Below are 17,876 nucleotides of genomic sequence, written 5' to 3'. Positions count from 1 at the left end.
AATCGAGATCTGAAGAATTTTAAAACAATCCCATCCCAGCACTTCAAACAGTCCTTAAAACAGCCTGTAGAATATTAAAGGAAGCTGTCTAGATGAACCATTACTTCAAACACTCACATATCCCGTCTGAAGAACCTAAAAAGTGACTTGGCCTAGCTCATCCATAACTTAAAACACTCCACCATCATCAAATCTGGGTCTGTTGAGGCAAATCTGGTTTTTGTTGTCGTATAAGCCCGAAGAAGAGGCTGTAAACACAGGAGGACTGTGATTCAGATTATTCTGCTGAGTCTATTGCACCACCGATGATTTCGATGATAAATTATGTGACTTTTTGTTATGAAAACTGATCGTGACGCTTTACCTCAATAACGCAGTCTAGGACGGCATGGTGGTGTGCCTGTTAGGGCTGGTGCCTCGCAGCTCTCGGGTCGGGTTTTAGTGCTCTGCTTTCCTCTAGGTGTCACGTTCGCAGACCCCTCCTCTTAAGGGCGCTCCAGCCCTTCCTTGTTTTCCACTCATCGCCCGCGCCTGCTCCCTGTTCCAGCCCCCTTTCAGTTCTCCTTAAAAACCAGACGCCCACTCTCTTCCGGGCTCTGCTCTGGTTTCCATACCAGGCGAGTCCCGGACCTGGAAGCGCCTGGTCCCATTAAGGTTTTATTATCTGTTCCCGTCCCCCCCCCCGCCGGTTCCGACCCGGTTCCAGTTGTTATCTTGTTTGTCTTGGATGGACCGCCGGGTTTTGGAATTTTGCCTTCGTTTGGATCCCCCCTTGAATTTTCTCCCGGATTGTTTGCCTCGGCCTCACCTCCCCCGAACACCAGCGCACCAAGGACAAGCCCCCTTGTTTTCATCCCCGTATCCTGCATGACTTTTTCTCCCAGCGTTTCTTCACTTTTCCCTGGATCATGTCGTCCGCATAGGGTCCGGAAAGAACTGTTCGTTACACCGAGGGTTGTCCCTGCGTGTGTTTGTGTGTGCGCGCTCTGTGATGGAATATGGGCAGTGGTCCTGTGTTGAGCCCTATCCGTCTGGAAGAGGCTTCAAGTTGCTGCCTCCCTTCCCAGGAATTAGGTAGCCGTCTGGTCAATTCAGGATGGGCAGGTCAGTGATCCCAAGATGAGCTTCATGCTCCAGAAAGGTATTAGAGGTTGGAGGTACAGCATTTGTCTGCAGACTGCTCACTTGTATCAGAAGACCTACTACAGTGGGCCAAACGACCCCTTCTCGTTTGAAAACCTTCTGAAGGTAATGATTCCTGAGCTGAGCTGTGATGTGAAAGGTGCCGTATACCTGGACTCACCAGCCACCCCCATGAAGAGCTGGCAGTCTCATGCACAAACCCTGGGTCCTGTCGAGCACCCCTTCCTGCAGAGAACCGACTGTGTGAAGGACTGACTGCAATGGCAGTGGGAGACTCATCTAGATACACTGGAATCCCAGAGATCCGGGAGACTGTAAGGATTTCAAAAGAAATACAACAAGTTAAATCCATACGCCAGCCAGCCCTGGTTCTCCATGAAAAGCTCGATTTAAACACCTCCTTTCTTCTTAAGGCTCGCAAGTACTAACAATTAGCTTTTAGTTGGCAGGCAGGCAGGCAGGCGGGCTTGTCTCAGTGCGTTATCGCTATGCAGTCCGACCCAAAGACACGACCCTACTGCGTTAGCCGTTGAAAAATGTGGAGCGAAAGCCACATGCTTCTCTACGTCTCACTGAAATCCAAGATTGGTGCCGTCTTCGTCCACACCTATGGAGCGCAGAGGAGGGAGGAAGTGTTTAACTCCCCGTTCTGCAGCTATTGATGTTCTAGAGAGCAGATGAAAAGAGATTCAATAAGACATCATGAGCTGTAAAATGCAAATCCCATTTCATGGGTATTTAGATGTGCGGCAGATCTGAGGACTGCTTAACAGACAGTGAGTGGGAAAGCACAGTGGAGATGTGTGACAGTGAGCACTGAGACACACAGACAGAGCAGAGCCGCCCTGTGTGTGTGTGTGTGTGTGTGTGTGTGTGTGTGTTGTGCAGCATCGCTGCTCACAGTACAAGGGCGGTGCCTCTTTGTGCTCACGCTGTAGGTGTCTTCGCCAACACTCACTGCAGGAGCAGCAGGGGAAACTCGGGAAAGATTCAGCTCAACCTCGAGACGCCTGGCAGATGTCAGCTGTAGGCACGCGCAGGGTGTTGCGTGCAGGTAGGAAAAGCATGAACTTGAAGTACAAATTGGCCATCCATGAGATTAAAGAGTAAAAGGCTGGTGTTCATGTTGACATGTTATTTCCGTATTCCAGATGACATGAGAAAGCAATACAAAAAGGCAAACGGATTGTAAGGCTATACAGTCAAAAGCATAGGATTTGAATCAAGGGATGATATGTTATAATCTGATCATGCTCTAGTTAGGCCTCATTAACAATACTGTGTACAATTTTGGTCCCTGTGTTAGGAAAGGGATATTGCTGCTCTGGAATCAGCCCAGAAAAGAACAAACCAGATGCATCCCAGGACTCAAGAAATGTCCTTCAGCGACAGGAGGAAAGAACAGAATCTTTTTAGTCCTGAACAGAGAGGATTCCAAGCAGATCAGAAATAAGTAGTCGGCACGCTCCAAGCCTCAGGCCAAATCAATGCAGTGGATTTCTTCAGAAAGAACTGAGAAGCACAAACCGGGGGACACAAGCAGAAACTGCTCGGAAGTGGAAGAGCATTTAAAACTGAGTAGAGGAGGCACTTCTTTACCCAGAGGGGTGTAGGAGTGTGGAACAAGCCGCCCAGCCATGTTGTTGAAGTCGATAGCCCGGTTTCTGTCACGAAACAGCAGGATGAGAAAATCCAGTAGGGTCAGGAGGCACTTCTTTACACAAAGGGTGGTAGGAAGGTGGAACAAGCTGCCCAGCCATGTTGTAGAATACCTGAATACTCAATACCCTGGTTTAGTTTTGAAGTAAGATGTGAAGACGGGATTCATTTTAAGTCCTTTCTGCATGAAGATTAGACTTCTAAGGCTGGAGTTTATGGCAGGAAGGGGGGTTAACTGATAAGGATTCCAGATGCAAGCTAGGAGAGCTAGTGAACTCCCTGGAGACTAATCCCTGACCATTTGGCCAAAAAGCTGTAAACTGGTCAAACCCGTGACCTCCCCCCTTTACCATAATAACGAATGACGAATCAGAGCAGCAAGGAAGGACTATATAAGCCTAAAGTTTGTACCGGCACTTTGAACAATACTTCGGTTTTGTTGTTTCTTGCGGGAAACAAGACTTCGGCTTTATTGTTCCTTGCATGCAATAAACTCATCTGTTTAACTTCATCTCGGGATCCAGAACCTTATTCTTTCTGTTACAACAGTTTTTTTTCAAGAAACAGCTGGGTGGGATCCTTGGATCAATTGCCTGCTGCCAAACAGGCTGGAGGGGCCGAGTGTCCTCTCCTCTTTTGCGACCCCTGTCTGAGATGGCGAGGGTAGGAGAGGACGGACTTCACACTAAACCTCTGGGAGGCCCTGACCCTTCGCCTGCCTGCCCCCGCTGAGCAGCACCTCCCCTTAGCAGGGCAGCCCAAGGGCAGTCCTCTGCCGCCTCTGGTGTGGCAGCCAGACCTCACACCAATCCCCCATCTCACATGGTCCACGCAGCAGCAGTGTAGACACGGAGCACCTTGAGTCACGGGAGACGCGCCACCAGCGCTGCCTGGGAAAACTGCTTCGAGTGCCCTGGGCAGGGGGGCAAGCCCTGTCCAGGACCGGCCTCCCCTCCCCCCAGCTCCCCTGAGCAGGGCGCATCATGCGAACGCCTGGCACCCCTGAATCACTCCCTCCTCGCTGAAGAAGTGTGGTGCGCACACTCACTCGCAGGACTCCCCGGCCCCAGACCTCCTTCCCTCGTTCGGGAAGGAGTCAGCCATTTCCCATCTCTCCACTACGAGAGGATGTGAAATCAGGAAAAGCTAGGAGAGGAGAGAGCTACAGCAGCTGTGGCGGAGTCTGTAGAACTCGGGGAGGGGGGGGGGGGGACTCATCAGCCTGGACACAGCTGGACACAGCTGGACGCATTTCCCCCTTCACTTGTGGGGACGCGGCAGAGACAGGCACCGCTGTGTAGGAGCAGCCAGGGCGGCAGACGGGATACGCGAACCACTTGATCCACTCCAGGCATGGCGAGCTGCACTCAAGGACACAGACAATTCAGATTTCAGGAGCGGAATCTCGACATCTGAGTAAATGACGGCGCACAGAAACCCTTTCAAGTCGTGAAAAGCAATGAATCAGGTTGACTTCATTTCTTGTTTCATTTAGTAGAACACAGAGACACAAACGGAATCCCATTAAAAGAACTCCCAGCTGTTTCCAGAAACCACACAGGAAAATATCAATGTAAGACATTGATTTCCAGGGCTCACTGTAGAAGACGACGCATTGCGATCTTTAAAATCGACCTAGACGCTGCGATAGAAAAATCTGGGGTATAAGAAACTGCCAGGAAGTGGTGGTCTGAAGGGGTGATTAATGTGCTCTTCCGTTGTTCCTTTATTTTAGCAGGTAGGCCAATTCAGAACAATCTGTTGTTACAAGGCCAGCCTGCAGACCCTTTTATACCGCAGGGCGTTCACTGGAGCAATCCGAGTGGGCTCAAGGCCAGAGCAGTACCTCACCCACAAGCCCTTTAGTCCAGAGCGTAATCTGGACCAGAAGCAGAACTCTCGTTACAAACGAGAGGAGGCCCACTTAGCAGTTAGGAGCTAGCTGATCGGAGGATCTTATCCAGCCAGCTCTCAAAATAAACCTAAAACCTGCTCCATGCTGCTGCCATACTAGCTGAGCGTTTCTTCATCCAGCCAAAGCGTTCCTTCCCGTTCGGAGGCGTTAGGAGAGGGAGCTCCTGGCCTGTCTCCTCTTCGAGCTGATTCCCAGTGACGGGAGCAGGCTGCGCTCCCTCCGGGCACGGCTTCAGAGGGCCGCGATTGACAGCTGTCAGGCCGAGCGCACGAGCGACGGATAAGAGCGCATCATGCCCCCTGCTGTTTCTGAGACAGAGGTGCAGTAGAGTGTTTGTGAGAATCCGGCCAGGGATGCTGAGATGGACCAGAGCCAGGGCTCAAGCCTAGGAGGGAGAAGAGGATGGCTGATGTTGATGATGATGTTCTTGTCTCTCTCTTGTTTCCCCCCTCCATGTCTTCCTGCGTCTCGACTTCCCCGTATCTATCCCTGGCCTTCCAAGAATGTTTATTCTTTAATACAGCGATCCTAATGATTTACTGGGAAGTTAATTAACCGGAGTGAAGCATTAGGAGCAGCCTCTGATTAGCGAGTCAAACACCTCCACACAATACCCTTTGTTCTAAGCCTTCTGGCGGGGACATGCAAATGTCGCTAAACTTTGCCAGCCCCTCCTGACACACACAAACACCCCTCATAATTTTAAAGCAGAAGACTAAGTCCGGAGCTGTCAGTCATTTCTCAGGGCCACCGATCAGCCTTAATAAAGACCCAGAGCTACTGCAGGTGTTACAGGTCTCAGGCTCAGACAGAGACGCAAGTAACGGGTCGCATTACTGTTAAATTAGGAGAAATAATGACACAGGACACAGCTAGCTGTGGCTTCTGGGCCTCCTCAATTACTGCTGAAGGAAAATGCTGGTCCACAGCGGACTTCAAAATGTAAACCAGCCGACAACCTCCAGTGCAACAGCTGCTGTTCCTAACAGAGGTGTACAGAGCTTTAGTATTACAGAAGAACAAGGGACACATTGCCCAGTCTATCAGTAATCCAGTAGAATACTAATATGCAGTTCACAGGAATACTAATGTGCTGTCCCCAGGTGCAGTTCACAGGACTGCATATCCCACAATCCTCTTCGAGGCAGTGGTTGAGCACGACTCCAGAGAGCCAGCGCCTGGATCACTCCCCTGAGGGTCCCACTGGGAGCCACTTTCAATCAATCAATCAATCAAGGTTTATTTATCAAATGCACAACAATACAGCACGCAGCGGTGGTTGTCGGCAATGAAATCCTTTTTCCACAAGCTCGCAAGGAGAGACATGACAGAACTTGATAGATTTAAGGTGCCAGAGCAGAATGCAACAAATTATACCGTTTACAATTGACAGGATTTACACAATGAATAACATAAGGAGGTATGGTAGGGATAGGAGGTGTCAGGGAAAGGAAAAAAAAAACGCACAGGACCATAAGAGCCCTCCTACAGCAACCCTAGGGTCTGGCTTAGGAGCAGCTTGTAGATCATAAGTTAAAAAAAAGCTGTTTAGCAGGCAATAGGCTTGTATCGCTGTCCCTACAGGAAGGCAATGGGCAGCTGATTGTAGCCTCCTTCCCAGGCCAGGTCAGACTCCCCCCCCCCACCCAGGCCGAATCTGCAAGAGTGAGGAGGCGGTGTGGTGGGCAGTTCAGACACAGGCCGGCCCCTCTCTGCCTCCCAGAGTCGGCGTGTGTGCGCCTTTCATACATGCGGGTGCCTGTGTGTGGACGTAGGTGGGTGTGTGGGTGGCATCGTGCAGATATATTTTCTCTTATTGTGTCGCTGTGTGCGTCTCTAGAGTGTGAGCAAAAGTTTGCCGCACTGACTCACTGCAAAACCATGCAGGTCTGTCGTCCGTTTGGGACTCCGGTAATTGGTTAACGTGTGGGATAATTCAATTCATGAGAGCAAATATTGTCTTCTCCTAACCCTGAGCACCTGAATGGCTCTTATCTCAAACCAAGAACAGCTGGGTTGCTGATAAGGTACAAGTACACAGTACAAGATAAAGCACTGAGGCAGTCAGGCCTCCAACACTGGAACTGGGATAGAATATAATTACATGTGATATGATTTTGTAAACTAAGTGTTTTACTTTTTTGTTTTTTCAATCTCCTTAATTTTCTAAGAAATTGAATTGAATTGAAAAGAAATTGAAAATTGAATTTTATTCAATATTATTCAAATATTATTTCATGACATTAACACTATTTACATATAGCCAGATGGTTTAGTTTACCAATTGCCGATAATTAAAAGAATTAAAGCAATATTAAACAGTCACAGTTAAAGGAAGCAGGAGGAACTGGTTATTGATAGACACCTGACGAGGACTACAGGTTTACTTGCTCTCGAGTCGGAACAATGATTAGGATTGTTTATTCCAGTACCTGACAACATTTGTCCCAGCTCTGCCAGTTGAATGGACAATCCCAGTTGAATGGACAGTCCTAACTGAATGGACAACCCCAGTTGAATGGACAACCCTAACTGAATGGACAGCCCCATTGAGCTCTAATTGAACGGGTTGACCTGCTCTGCTGGGTTGGCAGGTTGGGACAGTCCCACAGGTCTTGTCTAAGTGCAGGAGGGGAGAAGTGGCAGAAGGAACTACAGGAACCACAATATTCTGTCTCTCTCCGCCATCTGTGTCCAAGGGAGTGCAGGCTGTTAGCAGCTAATGCGCATCAGATCAAAGCAGGTGCCAGGACAGCTACATACTGTACTTGTCAGTCCAGTGGATGTCTCCCCACCCTTGGTCCTGAAGATCCCCAATTCTGTTTAGTCTTATAGGTCCCTTGTTCCTAAAGATTGGCAACACCTGTAAGTCCTGTTAATTAATCAATCGAGCAAATAATTTGTTCAATTAAGAGAACCCTAATCTTTGAGGGTGGTAGAGCACTGATTCTCGTGTTTAGAAATGGGTGTTTGAATGGTGACCTGTAAAATCGGATGGACCGGGGGTCTCCAGGACCAGGCTGGGAGACCCGTGGTCTGGCTCATCTGCAGTTGGCATGATCATGTTCGTGCTTGTCCAATCATCTGGAATGCTCCTCCTTTATAGAACCTGTCTCTGTGAGTCCATTTTGTCGTGGGCCCACTGACACAACAGTGTTCGTATGTGCTTGTTCATGAGCCCTTTGGTTCCGGGCAGCAGTAATGTTTAGGGTGATGCCAACATTCCTGTCATGGACAGGGGCCTGGAGGTATCACCTTTCCCTCTCTCGTTCACCCTCCTACTGCACACCTGAACCTAAGGACACCAAGAGCAACCAGGCCATTCACTTCTTTACAAAACACAGCTTTTCTTCTCCTCTGATTTCACGCTGCGGCATCTGCCCAGCAATCTTTTCATGCTTCAAGTTCCAAGTCGCTTAGCTCCTGCTTGGAAATGCAGCGTGTCCAATAACAAGATCAGATTGGTGCACACTGCTCACTTTGTTTGCTTGAGCATAACAAGTTCCTCCTTGGCTGCCTTTCTGCATTTGAACACCCTGCTTAAAAGGAGAAATGCCTGACGTTCTCTCTGCCTGACTGGCTCGCCTCTCAGTTTCAGCGGTGGAACTAACGCTGCGTTTCTCTCCACCGCCTGCTCTCTGGCAACAGGCAGAGGGGGCGGCTCTGTCTCTCAGGCGCGGCTCAATCCCGTCTGCACATCGCTTGTCTCGGGGCTAATTCCATAACGCTTCCTCAGCTGGTGTAAGTTCAGAAAAGAGCTTCATCCCCAGACAAGGTTGTGTTGCAACAGTTTTGCCAAAATCAATACTTCTCTCCCTCAAGCTGGGGCTGAAGGTAGTTTCTGAGCGCGGCAAGCTGAGCAAGTGCAGAACTGCCAAAGCTGTAAGCCAGTCGAACAGGAGGCAAGAGCAAGAGTTGATTTCAACTTACTGTGCTTCTCTGGCCTTGTGGTCCTGTAGCCTTTTATTATCTCTGTTTCAATGAACGAGCCCTTCTTCATTCATTTCATGCCAGAGCTATATAGTGGATGCGCAAAGAGGTGCTTCAGTCTGTCAATTTCAGCACTACAACATCTCCATGCATCCCTCTCACTCTGAGTGGAGGAGAGCTTGTTTCCCTTTTATTTTAGCTCCACAATATTAATGGACAGCTCCCAGGCTTCGCTTACAGCCAGCGTCAGCATTTCTCCGTTCTGTGACTTTGGCCGTGTTGTGACTCCGTTGTGACACATTGTGAGTCTGTACTCCCCGCACACCTGTATAACTTGCTCGGTGTGCATTAGTGTGTCCAGACGTTCGTTTTTCGGCTGTGATATTGTTTACTAGCTGTCTGCAGTTATTAGTGCAACCACTAAGAGTCAGCTCTCCTGCGAACTCGGAGTCCACTCAGTTTAATGACATGTAATGGAGAGACGCTTCCTTAGCCTTCCAGACAGGTGTGTGCCTGCCGCAGTAACACTCTGCTCTCTCCTGCACATACAGTAATTCTCTCTCCTTAAAAATATCAAAGACTCTGCCTGTGGCTATCTTCCATATCGCAGGGACACAGGCAGCAGGACAGAACTGCCCTTTTGACTTCATTCGAGCTCTGGTCCGCAGGCCGCTGCACCCTAACAGTGTCCGAAAAGGCGCCATGGTCTTCTTTGTCAGATTTCCACAAATCTTTACTTTGCAGTCGCAGCCCAATCAAGGAACCTCCTGGGTTTCCAGCCCATCTTGTCAACCCCGGCACTGGCCTGCGGACGCTGGCACACAGGCACACCAAACACCCCGCAGCTGTCGCACCTCCCTGCGGAAGAGCTGGCTCTAGAGCTGTCCCGATTTCACGGGCAATGACAGCGGCTAGTGACAGCGTGACAGTAGAGTCAGTCGTGTATTGAGTTTTGTGAGCACTCGGCTTCACCCGCTTGGCTGAAGACGAAGAGGCTGGGACCCCAATGTCCAAGGGGCACCTGCAAAGGTGGAGATGGGGTGGAGGAGGGATGCAAAAAAAGAGCGAGGAAGAGGAGAGGGTGACGTGTGGTGTAAATGGGAAACTGAGGCCATTGCGTCGGGATGAGCTGTCAGCTGCTTTCATCCCTCCCGAAGGTTCATTAGTTAGCGTCATTAGTCGGCAGTTAAGCCACCTGTGTACCTGTGGAGCCGGCCCAGTCCTATGCAGGATTGGAAGACCAGTGTCTGCGCTCTCTCTGCTGTAGACATCCCACAAGGCTCGGCAGGCCACCTCTGCAAACAGCTGTGAGCTGGAAGGCCTCTTGCAGACGGAGAGGGGAGCTGCTCGCACACACAACCTTGCTGTGCCAAGACTGGGTCTGTGTGGGCAGGAGCTGGACATCGAGAGCAGAGGAAGGCGGAGAGGAAAAGAAGGAGGCAGAGGAGGCGGAAAGGGAGGGATGACAGAGCAGGCAGTGACAGGAGTGGGAAATGGAGAGACGCTCCTGCAGGGTTTTTAGAAATTAGAAATCTTTCTGTCATCGCTGAGGCTTGTAAAAAAAAGGACATGCTAAATAATTGATTCAGTTTAGCAATTAACACCTAAGATCTTAAAAGAACTCAAGGTCTCTTGTTAGTATGTTGTTAAAGGTAATATAAGATAAACTAAAGACAGATCTGAAGCAAAGAGTGAAGCAAATCTGTATCCAGCATCTGATCTCTTACTGGTTTACTCTGCTCTTAAAAATGCCTCCATGAGGGCTTTTCTGTGTGGTTAATTCTGCTTATGTGCTTGTCTAGCACACAGATTGAGCCTTATGGTCCAGTTGCTAGTTGCTAGGGACTCAGGATGCCCCCTGAATAGAGTAGACGTTAGAAAAGCCGGGCTTTCTTCAGCCACTTCCAGCAACAACAGGGGGAGGTACCCTGCTCCTCTCATCAGTGCTAATGCTCCTGTGTCCTCTTTCCACCTGTGTCTGACAGGTGGGTGGCTGATTGGTGGGAATAGCCATTAGGTGGGTGTGCCAGACTGCTGGGTGTGCCTGACTGGTGGGCGTGTCTGTTAGGTGGGTGTGTCTGACTAGTGGGCATGTCTGTTAGGTGGATGTGCCTGACTGGTGGGCGTGTCTGTTAGGTGGGTGTGTCTGACTAGTGGGCATGTCTGTTAGGTGGATGTGCCTGACTGGTGGGCATGTCTGTTAGGTGGGTGTGTCTGACTAGTGGGCATGTCTGTTAGGTGGATGTGCCTGACTGGTGGGCGTGTCTGTTAGGTGGGTGTGTCTGACTAGTGGGCATGTCTGTTAGGTGGATGTGCCTGACTGGTGGGCGTGTCTGTTAGGTGGGTGTGTCTGACTAGTGGGCATGTCTGTTAGGTGGATGTGCCTGACTGGTGGGCGTGTCTGTTAGGTGGGTGTGTCTGACTAGTGGGCATGTCTGTTAGGTGGATGTGCCTGACTGGTGGGCATGTCTGTTAGGTGGGTGTGTCTGACTAGTGGGCATGTCTGTTAGGTGGATGTGCCTGACTGGTGGGCGTGTCTGTTAGGTGGATGTGCCTGACTGGTGGGCATGTTTGTTAAGATCACTTTATTAGCCCTGTACAATTTCTTCCATTAGGAATTTGTCTTTTTCGCATACCCCAGCTTGCTCTCCATGAGACACACAGACACACAGGTGGGTGTGTCTGATGGTGGGCGTGTCTGTTAGGTGGATGTGTCTGACTGGTGGGCGTGTTTGTTAGGTGGGTGTGACCGACTGGTGGACGTGTTTGTTAGGTGGGTGTGTTGGACTGGTGGGCGTGTTTGTTAGGTGGATGTGCCTGACTGGTGGAAGAGTCTGGCTGATCGGCAGTTCTAGTAAAGTCTTAAACATTCTGATATTTCGAATTGTGTAAGTGTTTAAAAATACAATATATACTAATCCAAATATAAAAAAAAATGTTCAATTGTCAGCTGAGAAATTGGAAAATACCCAAAACCTGGTGCTGTCAGCGTAGACATCCCCCCGGAGTATGTCAAGGCAGCACTGTTCTATAGAGAGTGCAAGAAATGAAAAGAAGGAAACACAAAATATATAACCCATCTTTAGCCCAGAAGATTAACTTGTTAAATCTTGGTTAAACTGAGCCACCTGTTTGCTAATCCCCGAGCTGGGCCTGCCTGTCTCATGTCCATCTGTCTCCTTCTGTGCAAACCCTGGCACTGAGTTTCTGCTCAGGGCTGCGCCCTCAGAGAGGAGAGGACCGGCAGGCAGGCCGGGGAACAGGACACGCTCCGGGACGCAACACGCCAATCACAACATACGACTCTTTGAACAGCCTGTTGTGGCAGGCATCACAGGCTGCTGCGCTTCCCTCGGACACAATTCTCCTTCACTCCTGCTTCAGGACATCATTCCTCCCCTGCCTCTCCAAAAAGTATGACTACTCATTTCGCAGCATCATTTCCCACATGTTCAATTGCTTTTGCAAAACATTGTGGCCTGGGGTGCAGTTTGTTACCATTTACGAATACACCGAAGTCTGTCAGCAGAACTACATATCAAACAGCACCCTAACTGGCGGAGATGGCAGCTACAGAGTTTGCTCCACTCCCCCAGGAAAGAAAGAACATGGAAAATGTTTTATTATTTATGGACAGTTCTCTTTCATAAGTGCGCAGTCAGCATCTTTTCCTGTTTTGAGATTTATTTATTTTTTGCCCTGCATAGCATCCTGAGAGAAGGATTTCTTTACAAACTACAGACAAGTGAAGATGCGCCCCCCCCCCCTCCCAGGCTGGTATTGAGAACACGTGCTCTGAATTCAAACTGATGTGTGTGCTGTACAGCCTTGTTTGAGAATGAGCTGAAGGTACTCCGGTACTTGAGTTGCAGCAGTATCTTCTGGTGGGACTTACACCTGGTCTCCCTCACCTCAGTAGTCACGATAGCTGAGAGTTATATAGCGCCTTTCACCACAATACGGATCACACGGCCAAGGTGACAAGGGGTTTGTCCACCCAGAATTCCTTACAGTACCACAGGCCCTGTAGACCACAGACTCCAGCGAGCGTCTTTGTGTTCCAACTGCAGGATGCTCTGTCGGAGGGAGGAGGAGGAGAGAAGTACACATACATTGGAATTCTGATTCGCACAGATCTCTTGGAAGACATTCTCTGAGAATGTCTCTCTCCTCTTTTTTTCTTGTTTTTGTTAATTTTCAGTTGTTTTTGTTGAACATAAACCTGAATCCCGACGAACATAACCTGAATCCCGCCGCCTCCAGCCCCTGTGTCAAGGGCTCCCAGAGGCAGAGGTCTGGGACTGGCTGCCTGCGGCCTGACTGGGTGGTCTCAGTCAGAACGGTACAGACGCCCAGCTGGACAGCAACCCCCAGGGGCTGGCCAGCAGCACTGAGAGTGTAAGGCTGTGGGTGGGAGCTGCCTCCTGCCTCCAGCCGCTGCTCACTCTGCTGTGGGCACTGAGGGGGGGCTCGCAGACCGGCAGCCGCAGAGGAACATGGGGGGGGACAGCTCACGTGGTCCCCATTCCCCACGTGTCAACACACAAACGTCAAAGCAGCCAGACGCGTTTCTTAAAGACGGCAACTTTAAATTAGGGTGGCATGAAAAATGTATGAATTCCTAATTGCAAAAAAAGAGGTAAGGAGGGCAGTTTTTCTGGGCTGCTTGTGGAGTTGGCAGAGAATGTGTAGGAGCCACAGATGTCTGGGTTATTATTAGATCCTCCTGGTCACCCAGATATTCCAGAGCCGCTGGAAAGAGGGATTAACAAGCAAGGACACGGCAGTGTGAGGGGATACTCTCTCTCAGTCAGTCCTCCCTCCCTTCACACTCTCTCCACCCTCCCTCTTTCAATCTCCGGGAAGCGCAGCTTTGTCTAAGATGCCATTAACCCTCCATCGCCAGCACTGCAGCCTGCTCGCACGGGGAGAGGGGGCCGGTGACGGCCTGTTGTTCCCAGGGATTACCAAGGGGAATGGGATCAATCCGCTCTCGGGGCTCCCTGCCTCCTGCACCGGTGTCGGCTTCGCTGTGGCGGCCCCGCTTGTTCACAGCTGAAGCGCACGGAGCATCCCGGGGGAGTTTGTTATGGAAAGGTCAGCGAGAGGGAAATGGAGCGGCCTGTGAATTAGAATTAAAGAGTGAACAGCCTCTCTCGGCTGGAGAAACCAAAACCGCTGCTTCATCCGGGTCCCCTGTGGCGGTGCCAGCGTGCCCCTGTCCTGCTCGGCATGCTGTAACAGCCCTGCCCCCACCTCTCTCTCCCAGCCTCATCTCTCAGCATGTGTCTGGTAAGCCTCTCCCCTAGGTACTGTAGCAGGTGTGAGCCTGGTCAGTACTTGGATGGGAGATCTCTTGGAAAGCTATGGTCGCTGCTGGAAGTGGTGTTAGTGGGGCCAGTGGGGGGGCGCCCACGCTGCGGTCAGTGTGGGTGCTAATGCCCCAGTATAGGGGCGGGGACACTATACTGTAGGGGGCGCCATCCTTCGGTTGAGACGTTACACCGAGGTCCTGACTCTCAGGGGTCATGAAAGATCCCCGGGCATTTCTCGAGAAGAGTTGGGAGTTATCTCGGTGTCCTGGCCAGATTTCCCCCCTCGACCTGTACTGTGGCCTCCAAATTGTCCCCATGTAGGATTGGCTTGCACTGGCCCTGCGATGGACTGGCGCCCCACCCAGGGTGTAGGCCTTGCGCTCGTTGCTTGCCAGGTGGGCTCTGGGTTCCCGCGACACTGTATGGTATAAAGCGGTTTGGCAAATGACCTGACGTGACACAGCTCGCCCAGTCTGAGTCTCTGGCACAGTCCCGTGTCACACAGGCACCCAGACTGGTCCGCCTGGTTCCCCGTCTCAGCCTCAGATTTGTCAGCGTTTTGTATCAACATCTCTCTCCTCTTGTCTCTCCCTCTTCCTCTTCCTCCTGCTCACCCCACTCCTCTCCCCCCCCCCCCCTCGTCTCAGCAACCTGCCTGGTCCTGGGCTGCCTGATCTTCCCGGACGGCTGGGACTCAGATGAGGTGAAGCGGATGTGCGGAGAGCAGACGGACAAGTACACCCTGGGCGCCTGCTCCGTGCGCTGGGCCTACATCCTGGCCATCATGGGCATTTTGGATGCCCTGATCTTGTCCTTCCTAGCCTTCGTCCTGGGCAACCGGCAGGATGGACTCATGGCTGTGGAGCTGCTGGCCGACAGCAAAGGTAACAGCCTGCTCACGCCTGTGAGCTCTGTGAGTCAGGACCACTGCACACACACACACTCCTGGGGTCCTGATCGCCTGTGAGCTCTGTGAGTCAGGACCACTGCACACACACACACTCCTGGGGTCCTGATCGCCTGTGAGCTCAGTGACAGGACCACTGCACACACACACACACTCCTGGGGTCCTGATCGCCTGTGAGCTCTGTGAGTCAGGACCACTGCACACACACACACACTCCTGGGGTCCTGATCGCCTGTGAGCTCTGTGACAGGACCACTGCACACACACACACTCCTGGGGTCCTGATTGCCTGTGAGCTCTGTGACAGGACCACTGCGCACACGCACACTCCTGGGCTGTTAGAAAGGGGGCCTGAGGTGTTGGGATTGGGCTGAAAAATAGCTGGCCATTCTTCACAGCTGCATGCACAAGGCCTGTGCTGGGCAAACATCAGGCGTGTCTTCCTTTAACGAGGAGCCTGAAAATCGATGCCCACCGGTAGTCCATGATTTTACATCCTGTGAGCTGGGCCAACACAGGGGTGATGTGACACACTGCAGAGCTGTGAGCAGGGTCAGTGCCGTGTTGACGCAGCTTGCAGATATCTCCACAGATCGCTGAATCAACACTAGTGTGTTTCGGCAGATAGAGCCGCGCGGGGAAGAGAAGCAGGTGCAGTGGGTGGCAGGACGGAGTTCAAAGTCATTGCCTCAGCCCAGTCATACTGACCCAACAATCGTATTTCCATGTCATTGGCTTGGTATCAGGCTACGCTGTGTTACTTCCACTGACAGAAGAACACAAGCAAAGCTAACCAACTGAAGCAGGCCATTCTGCTGTCTTAACCGATACCATACTGACACCTGAACCTCCCCAGCATTACCAGCCTGCAGTGCAATGACCTCAGGGAATCACTCTGCAAGACAACCAGACTCTGCAGGTCTGAATCTCCCCACCCGAAGGTTCTGTGATCCGAGCGTCCTTGTGTTTGTGCAGAACTGGGTTCTAACAGTGCAGCAATAGCTGCATCTCAGTCACCTAATCTCCCAGCCGCTGCTCAACGCTACAGGTCATCTTCTCAAGCAAAGCAGTGGTCCAGCCCATCCCTGAACTCTCTCAACCAGCTGAGCAGAGGCCATTTACCTTTTTAATTGCTTCTCCAGACTGGAAGATCGTAGGAGATGTAAGTGAGCTTGTCAACATGAACACCTAAGCAATATCAATGAAAACTCCAACTATGTGCGTAACCCACTCTAACCAATAAACTCTGAGTGCACCCTGAGCTTACCCAGGTAAGCTCTGAAACAACTGGCCATTCAGATCAGACCTGCTGGCCAGCCCCAGCCCCAGGAACACACAGACAATCCTTCTCTTGGAAGCAGCCAGCCCTCTTCACGGATCTCACAGTGTTTTTGCTGTGGCTCTGAGGCAGGAGCTGCTGGCTTCCTGTTAATGATGTCCAGGGGCGCTGTGGGGGTGGCTGGGAGGGGAGGCGGCTCTGTGACAGATGAGCAGGCTGCCACACGCTCACTTTCCTGTCTTGGTAGAGACTCTCCATTGACTCTACTTCTGTTTATATGTCCTATTCCAGGCTTCACTCCAGCTGAAATTCTGGGTGCAATCAGACTCGGAACAAATGTTTTGGCGCTTAAACATTTAGAAGAGGAAGCCTTTCGCTTTATTTTTTTTTTAAAAAAGGATATACATGGTGAGGGCCAGGAGGTCCTCACATCAGCTGCCTGTCAGGAGCTGCTGTCGTTGTCAAGGTGCTTTCTCAGACCTGGTCACCACGCTGCTCGGCATACCCACACACGGGCTTAGAGCTGCGTCCCAGGACTGCCATGAAACAGACAGCCCGGGGCTGCTGGACTGAGCGATGAATTACTAATGCGTGTTTACACAGCTTGCAGCTAGCCTGTCTAAATTAATCGCAGACTAAATAGCAGCGCGGTCTGCACGTTAGAGCAGAGAGACTGGCAGGGAGGGAGAGAGTACGTTCTAATGGTTAGAGCCATTAGAGACTAGGGGAGCAGGAGGAATACATTTGGTTTGTCCATCACACACCATCTGTCCACCTCTCTGTGTCTCTTTCTCTAGCCTGTCTTGTTCCCCCCTCTCCCCTTCTCTCCCCTTCCAGTTTCTCCTCCTCTTCACATCACCCCACTCCTACTCCTTTCTCAGGTTCTCCCCCCTTCTGCAAGAACCGTTTCTCTTGGAGACACAGCGTTTGTTCCCTGCTGATGAGTCCTCCCTACTCAGTGTTAAAACTGGTGGGCTCATTGTTGCCCCTGCCTGGCAAAACAACAGTACCGCACCCCATACTGCACAACTCAATGATAGTGATTGAAATGTTATATCCTCTTTTTTACAGAGATGAACTCTGCATTCACACAGCTCCTAGCAAATGTTAAAGGACCATTAGCTGCATTTCCAAACTATATATAGTAAAAAAACTAAATGCCTCTAGCTTTAAACATACAAATAACACAAGGAACAGGTATACGCTGATGTTATAGTGTCGATACTCCTTCTCTACTGCTCCTGTCTCCTCTCCACCACCCAGCCGAAACGTTGTGTCTCTTTTCTTTTCCTGTCAGCGTGGAATAAGCCTTCTACCTGTTCCTTTGCAGCCTAAACATGCGGACACAACTGCCTACCCAAAAATACGACCAGCTGTCTAGCCAAAGAATTCTAAAATTCTGAAAAGATGAAGAACGATTTAGAGCTGCATGTGTGCAAACAAAGGCTCAGACTGAATCGGTCCCGCCTGCTGGGAGCTGTGGTGGTGTGGAGGTAATGACCCAGGAGATCACAGGGATCCTCAAGAGGAACAGAACGGGTGGAGGTGGCCTCCCTCTCCGCTGGGCCGCAGTGCATTCTGGGCCCTGCGATGTCACTCACTGACCATGTCCGTTTCTCTCTCTCCACAGACAATGGGAATGCCTAACGCACAAAGGTGAGTGACCTGTTGCTCAGCCATTTCCTGACAGGACAGCCACTCTGCTCTCACTGGAGCCAAGATAAGAG

The 17,876-nt window shown here is 50.9% G+C and overlaps 1 protein-coding gene across 3 annotated transcripts in view; it reads left to right on the top strand.

Moving 5' to 3' along the window:
• Nucleotides 1-17,876, top strand: part of lhfpl3 (LHFPL tetraspan subfamily member 3) — a 38,419-nt gene that overhangs the window by 13,935 nt on the left and 6,608 nt on the right. For 2 of the 3 annotated variants that reach the window (XM_088924084.1, XM_088924083.1), the window contains 2 exons: nucleotides 14,610-14,846; nucleotides 17,780-17,805. In XM_088924084.1, coding sequence (XP_088780210.1) covers nucleotides 14,610-14,846; nucleotides 17,780-17,796 — 254 coding nt within the window. In that variant the 3' untranslated portion in view covers nucleotides 17,797-17,805. Of the gene's footprint in view, nucleotides 1-14,609; nucleotides 14,847-17,479; nucleotides 17,577-17,779; nucleotides 17,806-17,876 lie in introns of those variants that run through there. The other variant, XM_088924085.1, reaches the window with a different exon arrangement.

The sequence above is a fragment of the Atractosteus spatula genome, chromosome 8 (assembly GCF_055471065.1).
Source record: "Atractosteus spatula isolate fAtrSpa1 chromosome 8, fAtrSpa1.hap1, whole genome shotgun sequence".
Taxonomy (NCBI): Eukaryota; Metazoa; Chordata; class Actinopteri; order Semionotiformes; family Lepisosteidae; genus Atractosteus; species Atractosteus spatula.
The sequence above is the reverse complement of the archived record's forward strand: the minus strand, read 5'-3'. Positions and strand labels throughout refer to the sequence as shown.